General features: G+C 35.9%; 1 protein-coding gene across 3 annotated transcripts in view; it reads right to left on the bottom strand.

Annotated features, from left to right (window-relative positions):
* The window catches only part of LOC127833887 (paired amphipathic helix protein Sin3a-like), a 75,962-nt gene that overhangs the window by 5,698 nt on the left and 53,835 nt on the right, over window positions 1-16,429 (bottom strand). For all 3 annotated transcript variants that reach the window (XM_052359387.1, XM_052359386.1, XM_052359388.1), the window contains exons 18-25: window positions 13,135-13,318; window positions 12,341-12,449; window positions 8,257-8,370; window positions 7,404-7,544; window positions 6,726-6,862; window positions 4,606-4,789; window positions 2,789-2,958; window positions 1-183 (exon numbers count right to left, since the gene is read on the bottom strand). In XM_052359387.1, the coding sequence (XP_052215347.1) occupies window positions 1-183; window positions 2,789-2,958; window positions 4,606-4,789; window positions 6,726-6,862; window positions 7,404-7,544; window positions 8,257-8,370; window positions 12,341-12,449; window positions 13,135-13,318 (1,222 nt within the window). The remainder of the gene's footprint in view (window positions 184-2,788; window positions 2,959-4,605; window positions 4,790-6,725; window positions 6,863-7,403; window positions 7,545-8,256; window positions 8,371-12,340; window positions 12,450-13,134; window positions 13,319-16,429) is intronic.

Below are 16,429 nucleotides of genomic sequence, written 5' to 3'. Positions count from 1 at the left end.
TATAGTCACTTTAAAGCAGTTTTCCTCGCTCAAGCACTGCTCTGCCCTCTTCTGATAGCTGTTTTCCATTGGCTGTCGCTGATGACGTGTAGCAATACGACCCCCAGTAGCGCGGTTCCTTCGCTCATCGTTGAACAGTTCAGACACTCTGTGACAGTTCTCTTCTACCACAATGTGTTGCAGCTACCAAGAGCAACATTAAATTCATGTACACACCATTTATACAGGGCCCAGATTTACAAAGCAAAAGTTATTGCAATATTGCAAAAGTTTAACCAAGGTTAAAGTTTGGAGACAGAATGACGGACAGACAGGCCAAAAACAATATACCCCCGATCATTCGATCCTGGGGCATAATAATCAGAACTTCACAATTGCACATGTCTCAGATTCTTAGTGATAAGGTGTTAATACATTAAAGTGCTGTTAACAAGAACTATCTACTAACATGAGAGGTGGTACAAGGTGTTAATACATTAAACTGCTGTTAACAAGAACAAGGGCTGTTTGTAAAACATGCATGCCCCCCTAGTAGCAGCCATTGTGTGAATACGTTTTTTGTCACTGAAAGGTGGTGGTGGTGGTGGTGGTGGTGGTGGTGGTGGTGGTTGTAGAAGTAGTAGTAGTAGTAGTAGTAGAAGTAGTAGTAGTAGTAGTAGAAGTAGTAGTAGAGTAGTAGTAGTAGTAGTAGTAGTAGTAGTAGTAGTAGCAGTAGAAGTAGTAGTAGTAGTAGTAGTAGTAGTAGTAGTAGAAGAAGTAGTAGTAGTAGTAGTAGCAGCAGCAGCAGCAGCAGCAGCAGCAGCAGCAGCAGCAGCAGCAGTAGTAGTAGTAGTAGTAGTAGTAGTAGAAGTAGTAGTAGTAGTATGCATTACAAAAATGCAGTTAGCCTTACATTTGGTAAAATTTAAATATATTACAAGGGAGGCAAATCTGTAACAATAAATTTAAACTTATTGCATTTGTTTCCCCTGTAGTGTATTACCTCCCCTGTCCTGCTTATATTTATATTAATCAACAAAATTAAACATTAACACAATATTTAATATACAAAATATACAAACAATATCATATTCTGATAATATTTTTACTGATCCACAGTATTTTACTAAAAGGATGATGTTTCATTGGACTGATAATTATAGATTTAGGATTACAGACCATTGCTTCAGTAATATTGTTCAGAGTGTGCCCTGTTGGCCGCGTATGCATTCTTGAATTATCATTAAAAAAAAACAACTTTACTATTTCGAGTCACCGTGACCTTGACCTTTGACCTAGTGACCTCAAAATCAATAGGGGTCATCTGCGAGTCATGATCAATGTACCAAGTTTCATGATCCTAGGCCCAAGCGTTCTTGAGTTATCGTATGACAACCACCTGGTGGACGGACAGACCGACCGACCGACAGACCGACATGAGCAAAGCAATATACCCCCTCTTCTTCAAAGGGGGGCATAAATATCTACTAACATGAGAGGTGGTACAAGGTGTTAATACATTAAACTGCTGTTAACAAGAAATATCTACTAACATGAGGGATGTTACATGTTTTAAGGGAAACAATTTAATTTGACATAAATAATGTGATCAGAAATGTTCACTTCAACTTAAGAAAAGATTTCCAATAAGTCTTTGGTGACTACTAACCCAGGACATTCACTGTGTGTGATTTAATGAACATTTCATGGGAGGATGATGGCTAATCAAGGGAGAGAGGCAGGGGTGTAAACACATGTTAAAGGCCTAGTTTAAGGAATGTCTGGCTCCTTCATGGGGTATACCACATAGTGTATCAGTCTACAATTATATATCTGGTCTTTATCTATATTGTTTTCTTCCCTTTCAACTATAGAGGGTTTCCTACACCATTTCCTAAGCATGCGTGTAGGCCTTTAAGCACGTAGCAGTGCAGTGTTACTAGCTGAGAACATTAAGTCACCATTAATTACTACGTAGTTGCACAAAGTTTCACATATTTTACTTGTCTTCAAATAAAGTATGATTATCTAGCTGTTTTGATATTTTGTTGTTGAAGAAACACTTAAAATTAAATATTAACCACTTGTGCACAGACATTTACTGGAGAATTACTGTTAGGAATGCATTATATAGAATCAAGTTTCAACACAGTATTACTCGCATCACTTCAAGACAACACCCGTTACAGAATAAATGCACTAATTAGATAATGGGGGAACTGAATCCAGCTGGTGGTGGTGGTGGTGAGTTTTTCTTCGAAAGGGGGCATAACTAGGTAGCGATAATGCAACCTTAATTTCATTTTTGCCCGATGTTTATTGATACAATGCATTACCAAAATGCAGTAAGCCTTACATTTGGTAAAATTTAAATAAATTACAAGGGAGGCAAATGCTGTAACAAAAAGAACATGCATAAACGGTAGTTATTTCCCTTGTTTGAACCATGCTAAATCCTTAAAATGCCTATTTCCAGTAACTGTGACCTTCACCTGTGACCTTGACCTTTGACCAAGTGACCTCAAAATCAATAGGGGTCATCTGCGAGTCATGATCAATGTTCCTATGATGTTTCATGATCCTAGGCCTAAGCGTTCTTGAGTTATCATCCGGAAACCATCTGGTGGACGGACCGACAGACCGACCGACAGACCGACCGACATGAGCAAAGCAATATACTCCCTCTTCTTCGAAGGGGGGCATAATAAATTGCCCAGATGTTCTTGGTATACATACGTATAAAATTGACTAAATTTCTTCTCAAGTTGCAAAAGGTCTTTTAACATTGGAAATTCTACTCCTTCCCCACCTGTCTGACAATGTTCTGCACCAGCTTGTCCATGGTGAAGGCAATGTACGCATGTATCCCATACATCTCTCTCAGCTGGTCCTCGTAACTCGTGCTCTCTAGGTTTCCGTCCAACACGTTCTTCACCATGTCCAGAAAGTACGGGAAATACTCATCCGGCTCAATCTCACCTGAAAGCAATAAAAAAATACTTCAATAAATGTATATATTAAAACTGATAATACAAAATCAGTTTCTAATTAAAAATAATATCATTTGTTTTTATTTGAAAATGAGAAACAAAGTAAAAGAATGTTTCCTATGACAAGCAGCATAACATTATTTCAGGTTAAATTTTAACATAAATTTAGAAAAAAGAAGCTAACTTGGAACTTTCAATCACAATGCTTCAGCTATAAAAACTTTGCAATTTTTATTCTATATACAGGGGTGTGATTCAGGCAAAGTCGAAGGGAGGAAAATTCTGTCGACTGATTTTGACTACGCGAATGGCGCGCATAACGCAATGACCAACCTTAAAACAAGAGATTGCAAAGCAATATGGTCCCCTACTAGTGGAACTCCACCATTGTCAGTAAAAAAAAAACTATTTTTTTTTAAATTGTTGCCATAGCAACCAGAATTTTTGACATAGGAACAAAATGAAATGACGTGCATAATCTCCATATTGCCATCTATCCATGTTTCAAGTTTCATGAAAAAATATGAAGAACTTTTAAAGTTATCGCAGGATCCAGAAAAGTGTGACAGACAGACAGAGTGCAAACCATAAGTCCCCTCCGGTTTCACAACTTCTTGAACTTCATAACAATATTTCGTTACAAAAACCTGTTAAACTTCACATTTAACATACTGAGGATGCAAAGTAAACAGAATTTATTGTGATCAATAGCAGCAGTTTTTCAATGTATTGAATTACAGTAAATAGACTAAATATAAACAAACATACTTGAGTGTTCTACTTGTGTTAATGATGTATTAAACTGAGTTAAATTAATATATTTAATTTGTTTACCTTTCAATATCTTGCATTTCACATCTTCAGTTCAATGCTATTTCAGTTAACTGAACAGCGCGACAAACATAATAAAGCAGAATATGCATATGAATCTGAATATACACAGATCCACGAACATATAAATCAAATCATGTTTGTCTATTTCCATGTTCGAACGATACTCTTTTAAATTGTTTTACTTTGCGAGTCGACTGAAATCCAATTTGCAAACACTGGTTTCCGCGACACAAATTCACTTTGCACATTTCTAAACAAAATATGTGTTGCTTGTATCTAAAACGTAGTCTTTTTCGTTGACCAACACATTTCATTATAACTATCAAACTATATGATGTCAGTCGTTAATTCAATTGCTATTTGTCACTTCAATAATCTTAATTTTCGCTTCACAACGGCGCCATTTGCAAACGAGTCAGCTTAGATATACCAAACACATTTTAAGAAACCGATTTTAATTGGAAGATTGGGAAACGACAGCCAAAGATATTGCTTGTTTTAAAAATGCTTAGGCATAATCTACCAGTGTAAACTGCGGAGAGATTTCGCGAGCCGCGGATTTTTCGGGCCGCTTATGAAATACGTCCGCAGAATCGGTGGAACCCCCTCTACCCCACTTTTTTTAAACGAATTTACGCGAATCTCAGAAGTGACCACTGGGACAACCCGATCCGCGGAAAAATCACACCCCTGATATATGATGAAATACAAAATAAAGAGCAACATTCTTACTAACAGCTTTCAGCAATATTTATTCCATTTAGGACATGCAAAAGAGTAAATACAAAACCAAGCCACATACTAGGAGCTTTCAGTCTCAATGCTACGGCGGTGGACTCCTTCCTATCCTTCCTACACTGGGCCTCCTCCTCTGCAATGGTCTGTGAGTGCACGTAGATCTTGTGTAGTCTCTCACACAGTAGCTGGTGCAGGCGGAACAACAGGTACCAGTTATTGTTGACGAAGAACAGAGTGTACACATCGTCCTGGAAATAACATAGAATTAGAATGGGTCACAATAGTGACAAAGAATACCACATGTGCAAAATGTAAGTATTTTGTTATAGAATGTCTAAGCGGAAAAAGGCATATATCTTTTTCTTTTTTATTTACAGGGGTGTCAATTGTCCCAAAATTAAAATCTGGAAAATCAAGCCCAGGGTCTAGGGCCAAAAGGTCCCCAAGGGAATAAAGGGCAGAGCCTCTTTGGGGGGAAATCCTAGCTTATTGTTTAAAAAAAAAGTATTTCTAGTTGCAATTTCAGGTGAGTACAATGTGAAATATTATAAACCAGACAATCCTCATCACCCCATGTGTATTCATCATTCTATAACAAGAAACCGTCGGAGACGGGTGATGCTCCCCGAAGTTTTTTTTTGTCGCAATATTGCACTATATATTCAGATAAAAGGAAACGTCTTGAGGGCACAGTAGTTGGGGGGACAATAATTTTTTTATAGAAAATTTCAAAGGGCCATAACTCTGTGAAAAATCATCCGACCTAATCCCGCTGATAATATGCACATCTCCTCTTGGTAGTGAAGTTCCCATAAAGTTTCATTGAATTCCAGTCATTAGTTGCTGAGAAATAGCCCGGACAAGAATTGCACTATATGTACAGTTGATGGAAAATTTCAAAGGGCCATAACTCTGTGAAAAATCATCCGACCAGAGCCCGCTGATAATATGCACATCTCCTCTTGGTAGTGAATCTTCCCATAAAGTTTCATTGAATTCCAGTCATTAGTTGCTGAGAAATAGCCCAGACAAAAATTGTGCACGGACGGACAGACGAAGCGGCAACTATATGCTCCCCCCAAAATAAATTTTGGGGGAGCATAAAAATGTTATAAAGAACATCCAAAATGAATTAAAATCTACAAACAATACTGTATCCCAAAAGGATACTTCGAAACATGTACTTGTTTTGCACATGAAAAAAGTATGCACATCGTTCGACTGCAGAAAATGAAAACCAATGACCTCGCAAATTCGTTATCAATATATAATTTGGTTAACATATTGCTTAACAATATGCTATTGCAGTGCTTTACTTTGCTAATTGATCACTTAAAATATCAAGATGGCGGACATTTGCAGCATTTTGTAAGATATTTGGAAAGTAGGGAAGAGGTTTTGTCCAATAACCTTCATGTCTGTTCCAGCCGCTATCCACTCAGAAATCAATAAATAAAAGACTGGGCAAAGTTTGTACTGACCACAAATTTCAGGAATGCCAAGGAAGCTATAACAATATTCATACAAACTAATCGGATTTATATTCATCTCAAAAAACAATCCTGGACTACTTAAATCCGTATTGACACACCCCTGTAAGTAGAATGCTAAAATGTGCACACACAAAGTCATATAACAAGGATCAAAGCCTTCAAGTTGCCATATTGTACAATAAAGAAGTGTAGAATAACTTGCAAGGGTTAGCTTGTGTCTACAGACTGACAGATGGACTGGCAGACATCCAATGTAAATCCAGTTTATCGTTCCTACTTTTATGCGTTGGTACAAGTGTAATTTTGTGTTTGATCAAGGTAAATATCTGCACAACATTTCTATATCAGATACTTCAGTTTAAACCAGATCCTTATGAATAATACAGGAAAACCATTATGATTTGTTGGCATTAAGTTTTAACAAAATCAATTTAATGGGAACATAATTTCATGGATTTTAAAGTAATTTTTGTTCGAGTAGAAATTCAGCCACTGCTTAGCCAGCAAAAATATTATTTGTTCAATAACAATGTCTTTACAGTACACCATTTTAATGATGAACTGACTTTTTCTCTTTGTCCCATTCAATCAACAGTCGATCAAATTTTATTTATGAAACTTCTAGTAAATCATATAGCCACATATTTATAGTTGTATTTGAAAGTGGTTAATAGCTGCCAGACACTCTTACATCTTCCTCGTCTTCTGGGGCTGCTTTTTCTGTCTCCGACTCTGTTTTGATATCACTGGCATCCATTGAGACATCCCCGGTGTCCATCTTTTCTTCTTTTACCTCGACTTTTGTCTCTGTTTTGCTTTTCACTGGCTCTGTTTATATTAAAAGTATAACAAATTAGTAGCAAATGGAACGATAAAATATTTTATTAAACACATATTTAATTCGCCCAACCCCTTTTCCAAGTGAAATTTCTGGCCTGAAAATTTTAAATATTTCATCAACTTGATTTATAACCATCACTTCTTTTGTTATAGAAAAGTAAACCAGTCCATAACATGGTTACAAGGGCAGCACACGTTTTAGATTGTAATATCACCCCCACCAGTTTTCCTTGTTGATTTGTATAGAGTGCTCATGGAGTCTTCCATATGGTCATTGCCCCAAAGAAACTAGTTAGTTGGGTAACTAGGAGACTGGTACAGCAGATTTCCAGTTCCAGAGGCCACCCTGGTCTTTAAGTGAACCATGTAATGCACCTAGTACACAGCATATCTGTTTAAAATCTCATGTGAAAGCTAGTGCTTAATAAACTGGCTATAATTACAAGTTGCCTAATTAGAGGCAGGAAAAAGTGTCTTCTTGCGGTTGTCAACATAGACGGAATACAGTACATGTAAAATTGTACAATACCTGAAGCACTGTCAGTTTTCTCTGTCTTGACCCGGACTGTTGGTGTTTCGGTGTCACTCAATCGTTTCTTGTCAGACTTCTCGCTGTCTGATCTGGAGTCCTTATCGCGATCAGTCCCACCTTCGTCTGTGTCCATTTCTTCTGCAAAAAAAAAACAGCATTTTATTTTACCACATTTTTGTCCTTTTCTTCTGCAAACAAACAAAAGCACTGATTTTCAAGTTTTAACATGATTTCATGCAATTTTCAAGGGGCATATAAATAGTCCTCAATTCCCCTGTGTACATTTTTCTGCAAAAAAAAGCATCAAACAATATTTCAATGTGATTTTATATGATTTAAACTGATTAAATCAGATTAAATGGTTTTTATTTGATTTGACCTGAGTTTAAATTTGATAATAAAATGCTTTTAATAAATTGTGCATGATTGTTAATGCATTGTTAAGGATTTATAGTTGAATGAAAAACATTCTTCTATGGCTACTTCCCTCTAGAACACAAAATATATAAACTATGCCCATTCTCATTGTATGCCATTTTTCATTGACTTCACAAGACTTTTAATTGATATTGAACATTTTCAATTGATTGTTGATGTTATCCCAAGCTAGGTTTCCAAGCAAGCATGCCAAATACAAGATTTCATCAAAGCTGGTCAATGCAAACTTCGTTAAAAACTGGTTAGAAATTGTGACCCAGTAGATATGGTCTCACTTTCAATCCCAGTCTGGGAGTATTCTGAAAACAAGCAGAGGTTCCAAACAGGATAGTGATTCTTGCTTTCTCATGCTATGAATGTCAAATAGCTCATACAAATAGGTTCAACATCAAACAGCTTAGTCACTGCTTACCATCATCTTTTTCCATCTCATCATCACTAAGTTCCTGTCTTGCAGTGAAGAACAGGTCTGGCAAAAACTGTTTAAGTAAAACCTTGATCTTCTGTTTCTCATCTTTGTGGATTCCTGAAATAAAACAAGAGATGCTTAATAAACCCATATACCCTGTCACCTTGACCTTTACGTTCTTGATTTGAAAATAATTAAGAGTCATCACGAAACAAGACTAACATGCATACTTGTTCAAATGATTACAAAAAATCACTAGATAATTTGTGTGAAAGAATTATTCATATCACAAGCACGTGACCTATTTGTAACCTTACAAGTCAATTGCTATCTTTTTTTTGCTCCCAAGTAACCAGAGCAGAAATTTAGATGATCACAGGTGAAATAATTCACTAAATATCATGCAGAAGCCAGCTTCAATAAACAAGCCCCTGTGACCTTGACCTCTGATCTGATGACCTAAAATTAAGTTACATAGTTCTGTCCACCCAAGTAACCACTAAACCAATTTGCATAATCACATGTTCATTTGGTACAATAGCTCTTAAGATTATGTGTGGAAACTTATTTCCTGTAACAAGCCCCTTAGGAATTGACCTTTGACCTCAAAATCAATAGGCTTCACTATTCCATCAAAAGTAAAGGGCTTACTAGTTTAGATGATAATAGGTCAATACGTTTTATAGATATCATGCAGAAATCAATTTCTTGATTAAAATTCATATGACCTTGACCTTTAACTGGTTGACCTTAAATTGTATTGAGTCTTCTTTTCTTTTCCTCCAGTTTATAATCACTACACCGACGTGCATGATTGTAGGTCAAGCATCCTCAAAATATAGTGCCAAAACAAATAACCTATTATAAACCCATACGACCTTCACCTTTGACAGTGTAACCTAACAAGAGGGCCATTATGGCCCTGTATCGCTCCACTGTTTTTTTTTATGCGAAAAAGTGTGCAATGCGCATGGGTCGAAATGTACTCAAGCATGTGACTTTCTCTTTCTATCCCTCATCCCACTGGGCGCTTAAAATTGGAAGGGTGAGCATTTTTATAGATGGAAAACGTTACTACGGTGTTAACTAAACAGACTAAAAAGCCTGGGAATTTTCGCACAGGTGCTTTGCTTATGACGTAGGTACATTTATCTCTCCAAAAGATATTGTCGTTCTTTCTATTTCACATATTTTTAGATGCTGAAGATCAAATCTACGCATGTTCTATAAGATTAATGAAAGTTCCTTAATTCAAAATTATTTATAAAGTCGTCAGCTACAAACCCGTAAAATCCTGTTAGTGTTTGGTAAAGGGTTAATAATCTCTGGTTCCTTCTTAGAGCCTTTCACACATTTATAACAAGTACAATAGTAGCATCTTTCTTTGTAAACAATCATCTCAAAATATAATTAACAACCCACACATTCCTAAAACCAACAGGCCTGAGAATATTATGATAATCTAAAGATTATTTCTTTATAATTATAAATGTATTTAATTAGGTAATACATTTGACTTCTACGATCAATTCATAACTTATATTAAGAAAATTATAAAATGGTCAGAAATATATATGGATCATTGAGCAATTGACAATCATATCCGCAATTCATGAGTCACAATTCACAAATGGAACAACAAATCATTAGTAATTTACAAGAGGGCCAAGATGGCCCTAGTTTGCTCACCTGAGAGGAGTCAGTTCATTCAATCTTTACCAAACGTCAAACTTGACCTAGATATAATGTCCAGACAAACATCCTGGTCAAGTTTCATCATTATTGAACCAAAACTCTGGCATATGGAGTTTTTTTGTTTTTGTAAGATTTGACCTGGTGACCTATATTTTAAGTTGACCCCCCGTTACCAAACATCAAACTTTGCTAACAAAAAAAAAATATTATGACCAAGATTCATAAAATCTGAAACAAAATTGTGACCTCTAGAGTGTTTACAAGATTTTTGTATAATATAATGAAAATTTGGACAATCTAAAGGCAATAATTATGGCATTAATTATGTGATATATATACAACCAATCTTTTCACCAAGTTTCATGATGATTGGGCAAATAATGTGACTTCTAGAGTGTTCACAAGCTTTTTTTACTATAAAAATATGAGAAAACCTGAGCAATCAGGTGAGCTAAAAAACTTGGTAGAGAACTGTAAGATTTTAATACATACCAAATTTGGTAGAAAAAGGCCCAATGGTTATGGACAAAAGAATTTTTGAAGTTTGCACAAACTAGGCCCAATATAAGCAGATGTTCAATTTTGTGACCCCTGGGGAACCGTCAAATTTGATCCCTGGGGCTTAATTTGAACAAACTTGGTAGAGGTCTATTAGATGTCACTACATACCAAATTTGGAAGCCCTATGCCATACGGTAATGGACAGGAAGATTTTTAATGTTTGCACAAAATAGGCCTTATTTAAGCGTATGTGCATTTTTGTGACCCCCGGGGGCCGGAGCAGGGTCAAATTTGACCCCAGGGGCATAATTTGAACAAACTAAGTAGAGAACTATTAGATGTCACTACATATCGAATTTGGTAGCCCTAGGCCCTTCGGTTATGGACAAGAAGATTTTTAAAGTTTGCACAAAATAGGCATATGTTCATTTTTGAAACCCCCGGGGCAGGGTCAAATTTGACCCCAGGGGCATAATTTGAACAAACAAAGTAGAGTAATTTGAACAAACAAAGTAGAGAACTATTAAATGTCACTACATACCAAATGTGGTAGCACTAGGCCCAATGGTTATGGACAAGAAGATTTTTAAAGTTTGCACAAAATGGGCCCAATATAAGAATATGTTCAATTTTGTGACCCCTAGGGAACGGTCAAATTTGATCCCAGGGGCATAATTTGAACAAATTTGAAAGAGGTTGACCCAAGGGGCATAATTTGAACAAACAAAGTAGCGAACTATTAAATGTCACTACATATCAAATTTGGTAGCCCTAGGCCCAATGGTTATGGACAAGAAGATTTTTAAAGTTTGCACAAAATAGGCTTTATATAAGCATATGTTCAATTTATTGACCCCTGGGGCGGGGTCAAATTTGACCCCAGGGGCATAATTTGAACAAATTTGAAAGAGGTTGACCCAAGGAACATTTGTGAAAAGTTTTATCAGAATTGGACTTGTAGTTTAGGAGAAGATGTTTAAAGAAAATGTTAATGCACAGACGGACGCACACACGCACGCCGGACACAGGACCATGACATAAGCCCCGCTGGCCTCTGGCTAAAAATCAATTGGTGTATTGCTTATAATTCAAATTATGCTTAACCTATCAGACTTTTCATAGGTCAGTCCATTCTTAAGATCGTGTTCAGAATTTACTGTTACAAGCCCTTGACCTTTGAACTGTTGAATACAAAATCTGAATTTGTCCTTTCCTCATCTTGTAAGGTTGTAGGTCAAAGCCACATAACTTGGAAACAAAAAAATGTGAATGACCAACAAACCTACCGACACACAGGTGTTAAGCAATACACCCTAGCTTTTTAGAAGGGGGCATAATAATAAATTGCATTTAAGAACAGAGAATTGTCAGGATTTTGGATTTCTAAGATAGAACTACCAACTGAAATTAAATTAAAGAGAATCCTTTTGGGTTTGTAAATAATATCTATCAGTGGCTCTGGGTCTCTAAATCATAACTATCAGTGGTTCTAAAATTGAGAGAATTCATATATATGGTTTCTTAAATATTTATATCAATGGCTCTGAAATCTAGAAAATTTGTGGGAATTTTTTTTACCAGCATTCTTTCTGAATGTGCCTAATGTATGAATAGACATTAATGCAAGAGATCCAGAATCTGTAAATTGACTAGTAGCAAGAAATTAATAAAATGTCACAAGAAACAATTCTTAAACAAATGCTGACTGAAAACAAATTTGAATTTAATTTTCATTATTATTCTGAAATGCTTAGATATTGTGTTGAAGTCCTTTCAAAATGTCACAACTAAAAAAGCAAAACTTTCAAAATATGTTTGGAAGTTTATAACTCCAGTTTTCAAGTTACTGCAAGCTCTGTAAAACAGATACTAAAAGCACATTAAGTGTTACCTGTTTGACGTTTCATGTGATGAATGATGAGCCCAGAAGCATCATCCAGGATGGACTTGTCTTTGTAGACATAGCTGAGATGTGGAGTGCCTGCATCTGTATCCTGACGCTGAAATCAATAGATGATGGTGAAGAAGCAAACTGTTATTATATTAATTGGAAAGTACGAAGTAAAAGACAATTTTGTTTGTTACAAATAAACAAGTTTATTTTATGCTTTCCATTGGTTTATAGAGAAATGTATAGAGTGAATTAATACTGATAATTCACTGTTTCTAAAAGTGAAAATTATCCATAACTTTCATTGTTATACTGTGAAATTACGATGCTTTCATGACGTTACAACGTCATTTGTTCAGCAAAAATACAAAAATAACCATTTGAAAACAAACAAATAAACAGAAAATTTGTTGGATTTGATTGAATATATAAATTTAAATTAACTCGTGACCATTAAAAATTATATTTCCACACCACTGGCACGTATTACATTCTATTATCACTCGTGAATTAAAATCGATATTCCAACAAATCCAGCAAATATCCTCTATTCAATATACTACATCAACAAACATTTATTTCACAATGCAGGACATATCAAGCTTCTTGCAATTTCTTTTATATTATGAACTCCCTCATATGACAGGACTATTAATTTATTCGATTTTTGAAGGAAAATCATCTCAACCTATGACTGAGTTTTTATGGTAAAAACCAATCAGCTATCGATTAATGATGGCAGGCAGACATGATCCAAACAACATCAGTAGCATATCGTGGAAGAAATCCTCTACCTCGTCATAAATGGTCTCAATTTCGTTCAGCAGTGCCTTAGAACGTATGGCCTTGATATCATTCTGCTTAAAGTTGATACCCTGATGATCTAGTGACTTCAGGTAATATTTTTCGTTTTGTTCACGCCAGATTTTGTTGAAATTTCGCTGGGCCTCTCTCCATTCTTCTTCTTTTGCTTTTAACCTGCACACAAAAATTGCATTATGGGAAATTTTGGATTAATAAGCTCTCAATTATGGTCAGTTTAAAAAATGGCATACATGAAGTACACTACGCGACCCGTGATTTTTGCCGCGATTCTCGCATCACCGCAATCGATGCAACGTGACAAATTGCGGTGATTCCGAGCGACAAGAAAATTTGGGTGATGTCTCGGCGACCGTCGCGCGATGTATCTCGCTGTTACGCAATCAGCGCGAATCACCGCAAATCACCGCGAACTGCCGTGGTTCACCTTTTTAAGAGATTTACATGCTCCAGCAGCTGGAGTTTCACTTCTTTATATTACACTACATTACATGTAACATATATGTATACTCTTACATTATACATCGCAATAATAAAGCTTTTGTTGTTGTTGTATGCAATGGGCGTATTAGCTAAAATACTCCCGTTCCGACATGAACGTGATGAAGTAATGTCTGAAGCTTTAACGGCTCCAAATTAATATAACAGCGCAGAAGAATGATCATGCAATAATTATTTAACATAACATGTAAACATTATTTAACTAATTGCATTAGCAGAATGTTTATTAAAACTTACAATCAATTATATTCCAGGCCCGAATACACTACCACTGTTCAAATTCCATATTGTTGCAATATACATGTAGCGTAGCACTGTGTAAATTGAAAGTTGCATAGTGTTTCGTCATTGGTCGGTTATAAATACCTTGTTTCTCTACATGATATTTGCTTTCGACGAAACTAATAATTTGGTAATTTACGAGAAATATGATATAAGTTTTCCATTTAAACTTTGATCTTACCGTGTGTGTTTATTGACGTTATTAATTATGTTAATACTTATTTTTGCATTTCATTAAGAATTATAACGTGTAGCCCTTTTGTTAACAGTGTTTAGCAAAATATTCGCGCCTTAAGACACGGAAAATTGTTTAAGTAACACTTTCATTTAAAGGTTAAATGTAATCGGTAGATTACATCTAATTATGTGGACTAAAATATGCTATACTTATTTATTTTCTGTTTCAGGCTCCAATGCGGATAAGTCGTGTTACTCGCGTTACTTTCCGAGCGTTGTACATACATTCACACTGCTTGAAAAGCCGGAAATCGGAAATACATTACTGTTCTATTTTTAAGTACATGTTATTATGACATCGTGGTATATAATGTGTTGTTATTACATCATTGCCTATATATTAAAGCCGTTAAACATTGTGTTTGTTTTGCTGAAAAAAACACGAGTATATCAACGTAGCACTTAGCGTTCGCAGAGTTCAATAAATTTATGATGATGTATAATGTACATGCATTTCTCTGGGTTTTCACGCCAAAAACAAAAAAAACCTCAACATTTGATTATTTAGTGTGTACTGTCCAGCGGGTGATAGTGTTTGTTCAAGTGTCTATTTGGCACTCTTTGTACGTGTTCTAACTGTGAAAAGATGTGACAATCACAGAAACAACAGGATGGCGCTGCCAATTAAGTGCGATAATGGATCAAAGAGCATTGACAAAAAATAACAGTTTGGATATATTTTTCGGCGTTTACTCAGATGGTTTCTCACAACAAAAAAAACTATACAAGTCAAGGTATTATTAACCAGGTTTTTTAACCAGGTTTTCCGAAGGAAAAAACTGGTTATTAGATTGGCGAATGCGGGCGGGCTGGCTGGCTGGCGGGCTGGCTGGCGGGCGGAAAAAGCTTGTCCGGGCCATAACTATGTCGTTCATTATCAGATTTTAAAATCATTTGGCACATTTGTTCACCATCATTGGACGGTGTGTCGCGCGAAATAATTACGTCAATATCTCCAAGGTCAAGGTCACACTTTGAGTTCAAAGGTCAAAAATGGCCATAAATGAGCTTGTCCTGGCCATAACTATGTCATTCATTGTGAGATTTTAAAATCATTTGGCACATTTGTTCACCATCATGGGACGGTGTGTCGCACGAAAGAATCACGTCAATATCTCCAATGTCAAGGTCGCCACGACTAAAAATAGATTTTTTTAAACAACAAACTTACAAAGGGGGTTAATTTTGTTTGTTCATTTCAAAAGTTCAGTTTGAGTTTTCTCCCTTTATCAGATTTTTTTTTCACTATGAAAACCTGGTTTTGTGACAATTTTGTCCCTTGTGTTTTACTTCTATCAGTAACGATACGGATACGGCCTGTTTGATTTGAATTGACTTTAAAAGAAATATCAAATTGTTGGCGATATAACTGTTTTAAAAATACCAAAGAAACATTTAACCGAAATCAACAGAATTCAATGTTCTCTGCGCTACGCAGTTTGTATAAAAAATCAATACTTGCACACTCGAATACCTTGACCTTGTACATTGCCGCATAATTTTCGCGCTCTTTTGTCGAGAAATATACATGATGATTATATTTAAAGCATTTGTAAAGGTCGTGTTAACATTTAAACATCGGACGTGTTTCGGATTATAAATTGTTATTCTCATTTGGGAATTTAACGGAACATTTATACTTATGGTTTATTTGTTTTGAATTGTATATTAATTTGTTACAACGCTTTACGTGTGAAAAAAATGTTTTGATAATATTATGCATTAATAGCACAATTTCCAGGAGGAAAACGTTTTTTACATGAAGGCGTATGACGCAATAAAACGTTTTTTGTAACATCGTATTGTATCAATCTAAATTTAAATACGCTCGTCCAATGAAAGCTGTGTCCCACATTATGTGCTGTACTCTTTACACTTCTGAAAAATGGCGTAGTCATATGGTTGTTTTAATGAAATATCAGATATTTGTGAACATTAGAAGCGTTATGTACATGTATAAAGTTATCGATACGATTCGGTTTCTATGCATGAATTGGCGAGTCATCGTTGTCACTGCGATCACGGCGAATTGCGGCGAATCACCACAACATTGAGGGGATTTAGCGCGAAGATTATCTTGCTCTTGCGCGACGTCGGAGTGACGAGTCACGTGAAATCGCGGTGATTTTCCACGCAAAAAGCAAAATGCCCGCCTTGACTTCGCAAATTAGGCAAAAATCACGGGTTGCGTAGTGTATCAATATTATGAAAAAAATATGCTTAACACTAACAATATCCAAGACTTTG

Source organism: Dreissena polymorpha, chromosome 6 (genome assembly GCF_020536995.1).
Source record: "Dreissena polymorpha isolate Duluth1 chromosome 6, UMN_Dpol_1.0, whole genome shotgun sequence".
NCBI lineage: Eukaryota > Metazoa > Mollusca > Bivalvia > Myida > Dreissenidae > Dreissena > Dreissena polymorpha.
Note: the sequence above shows the minus strand (reverse complement) of the source record. Positions and strands in the feature narration are given on the sequence as shown.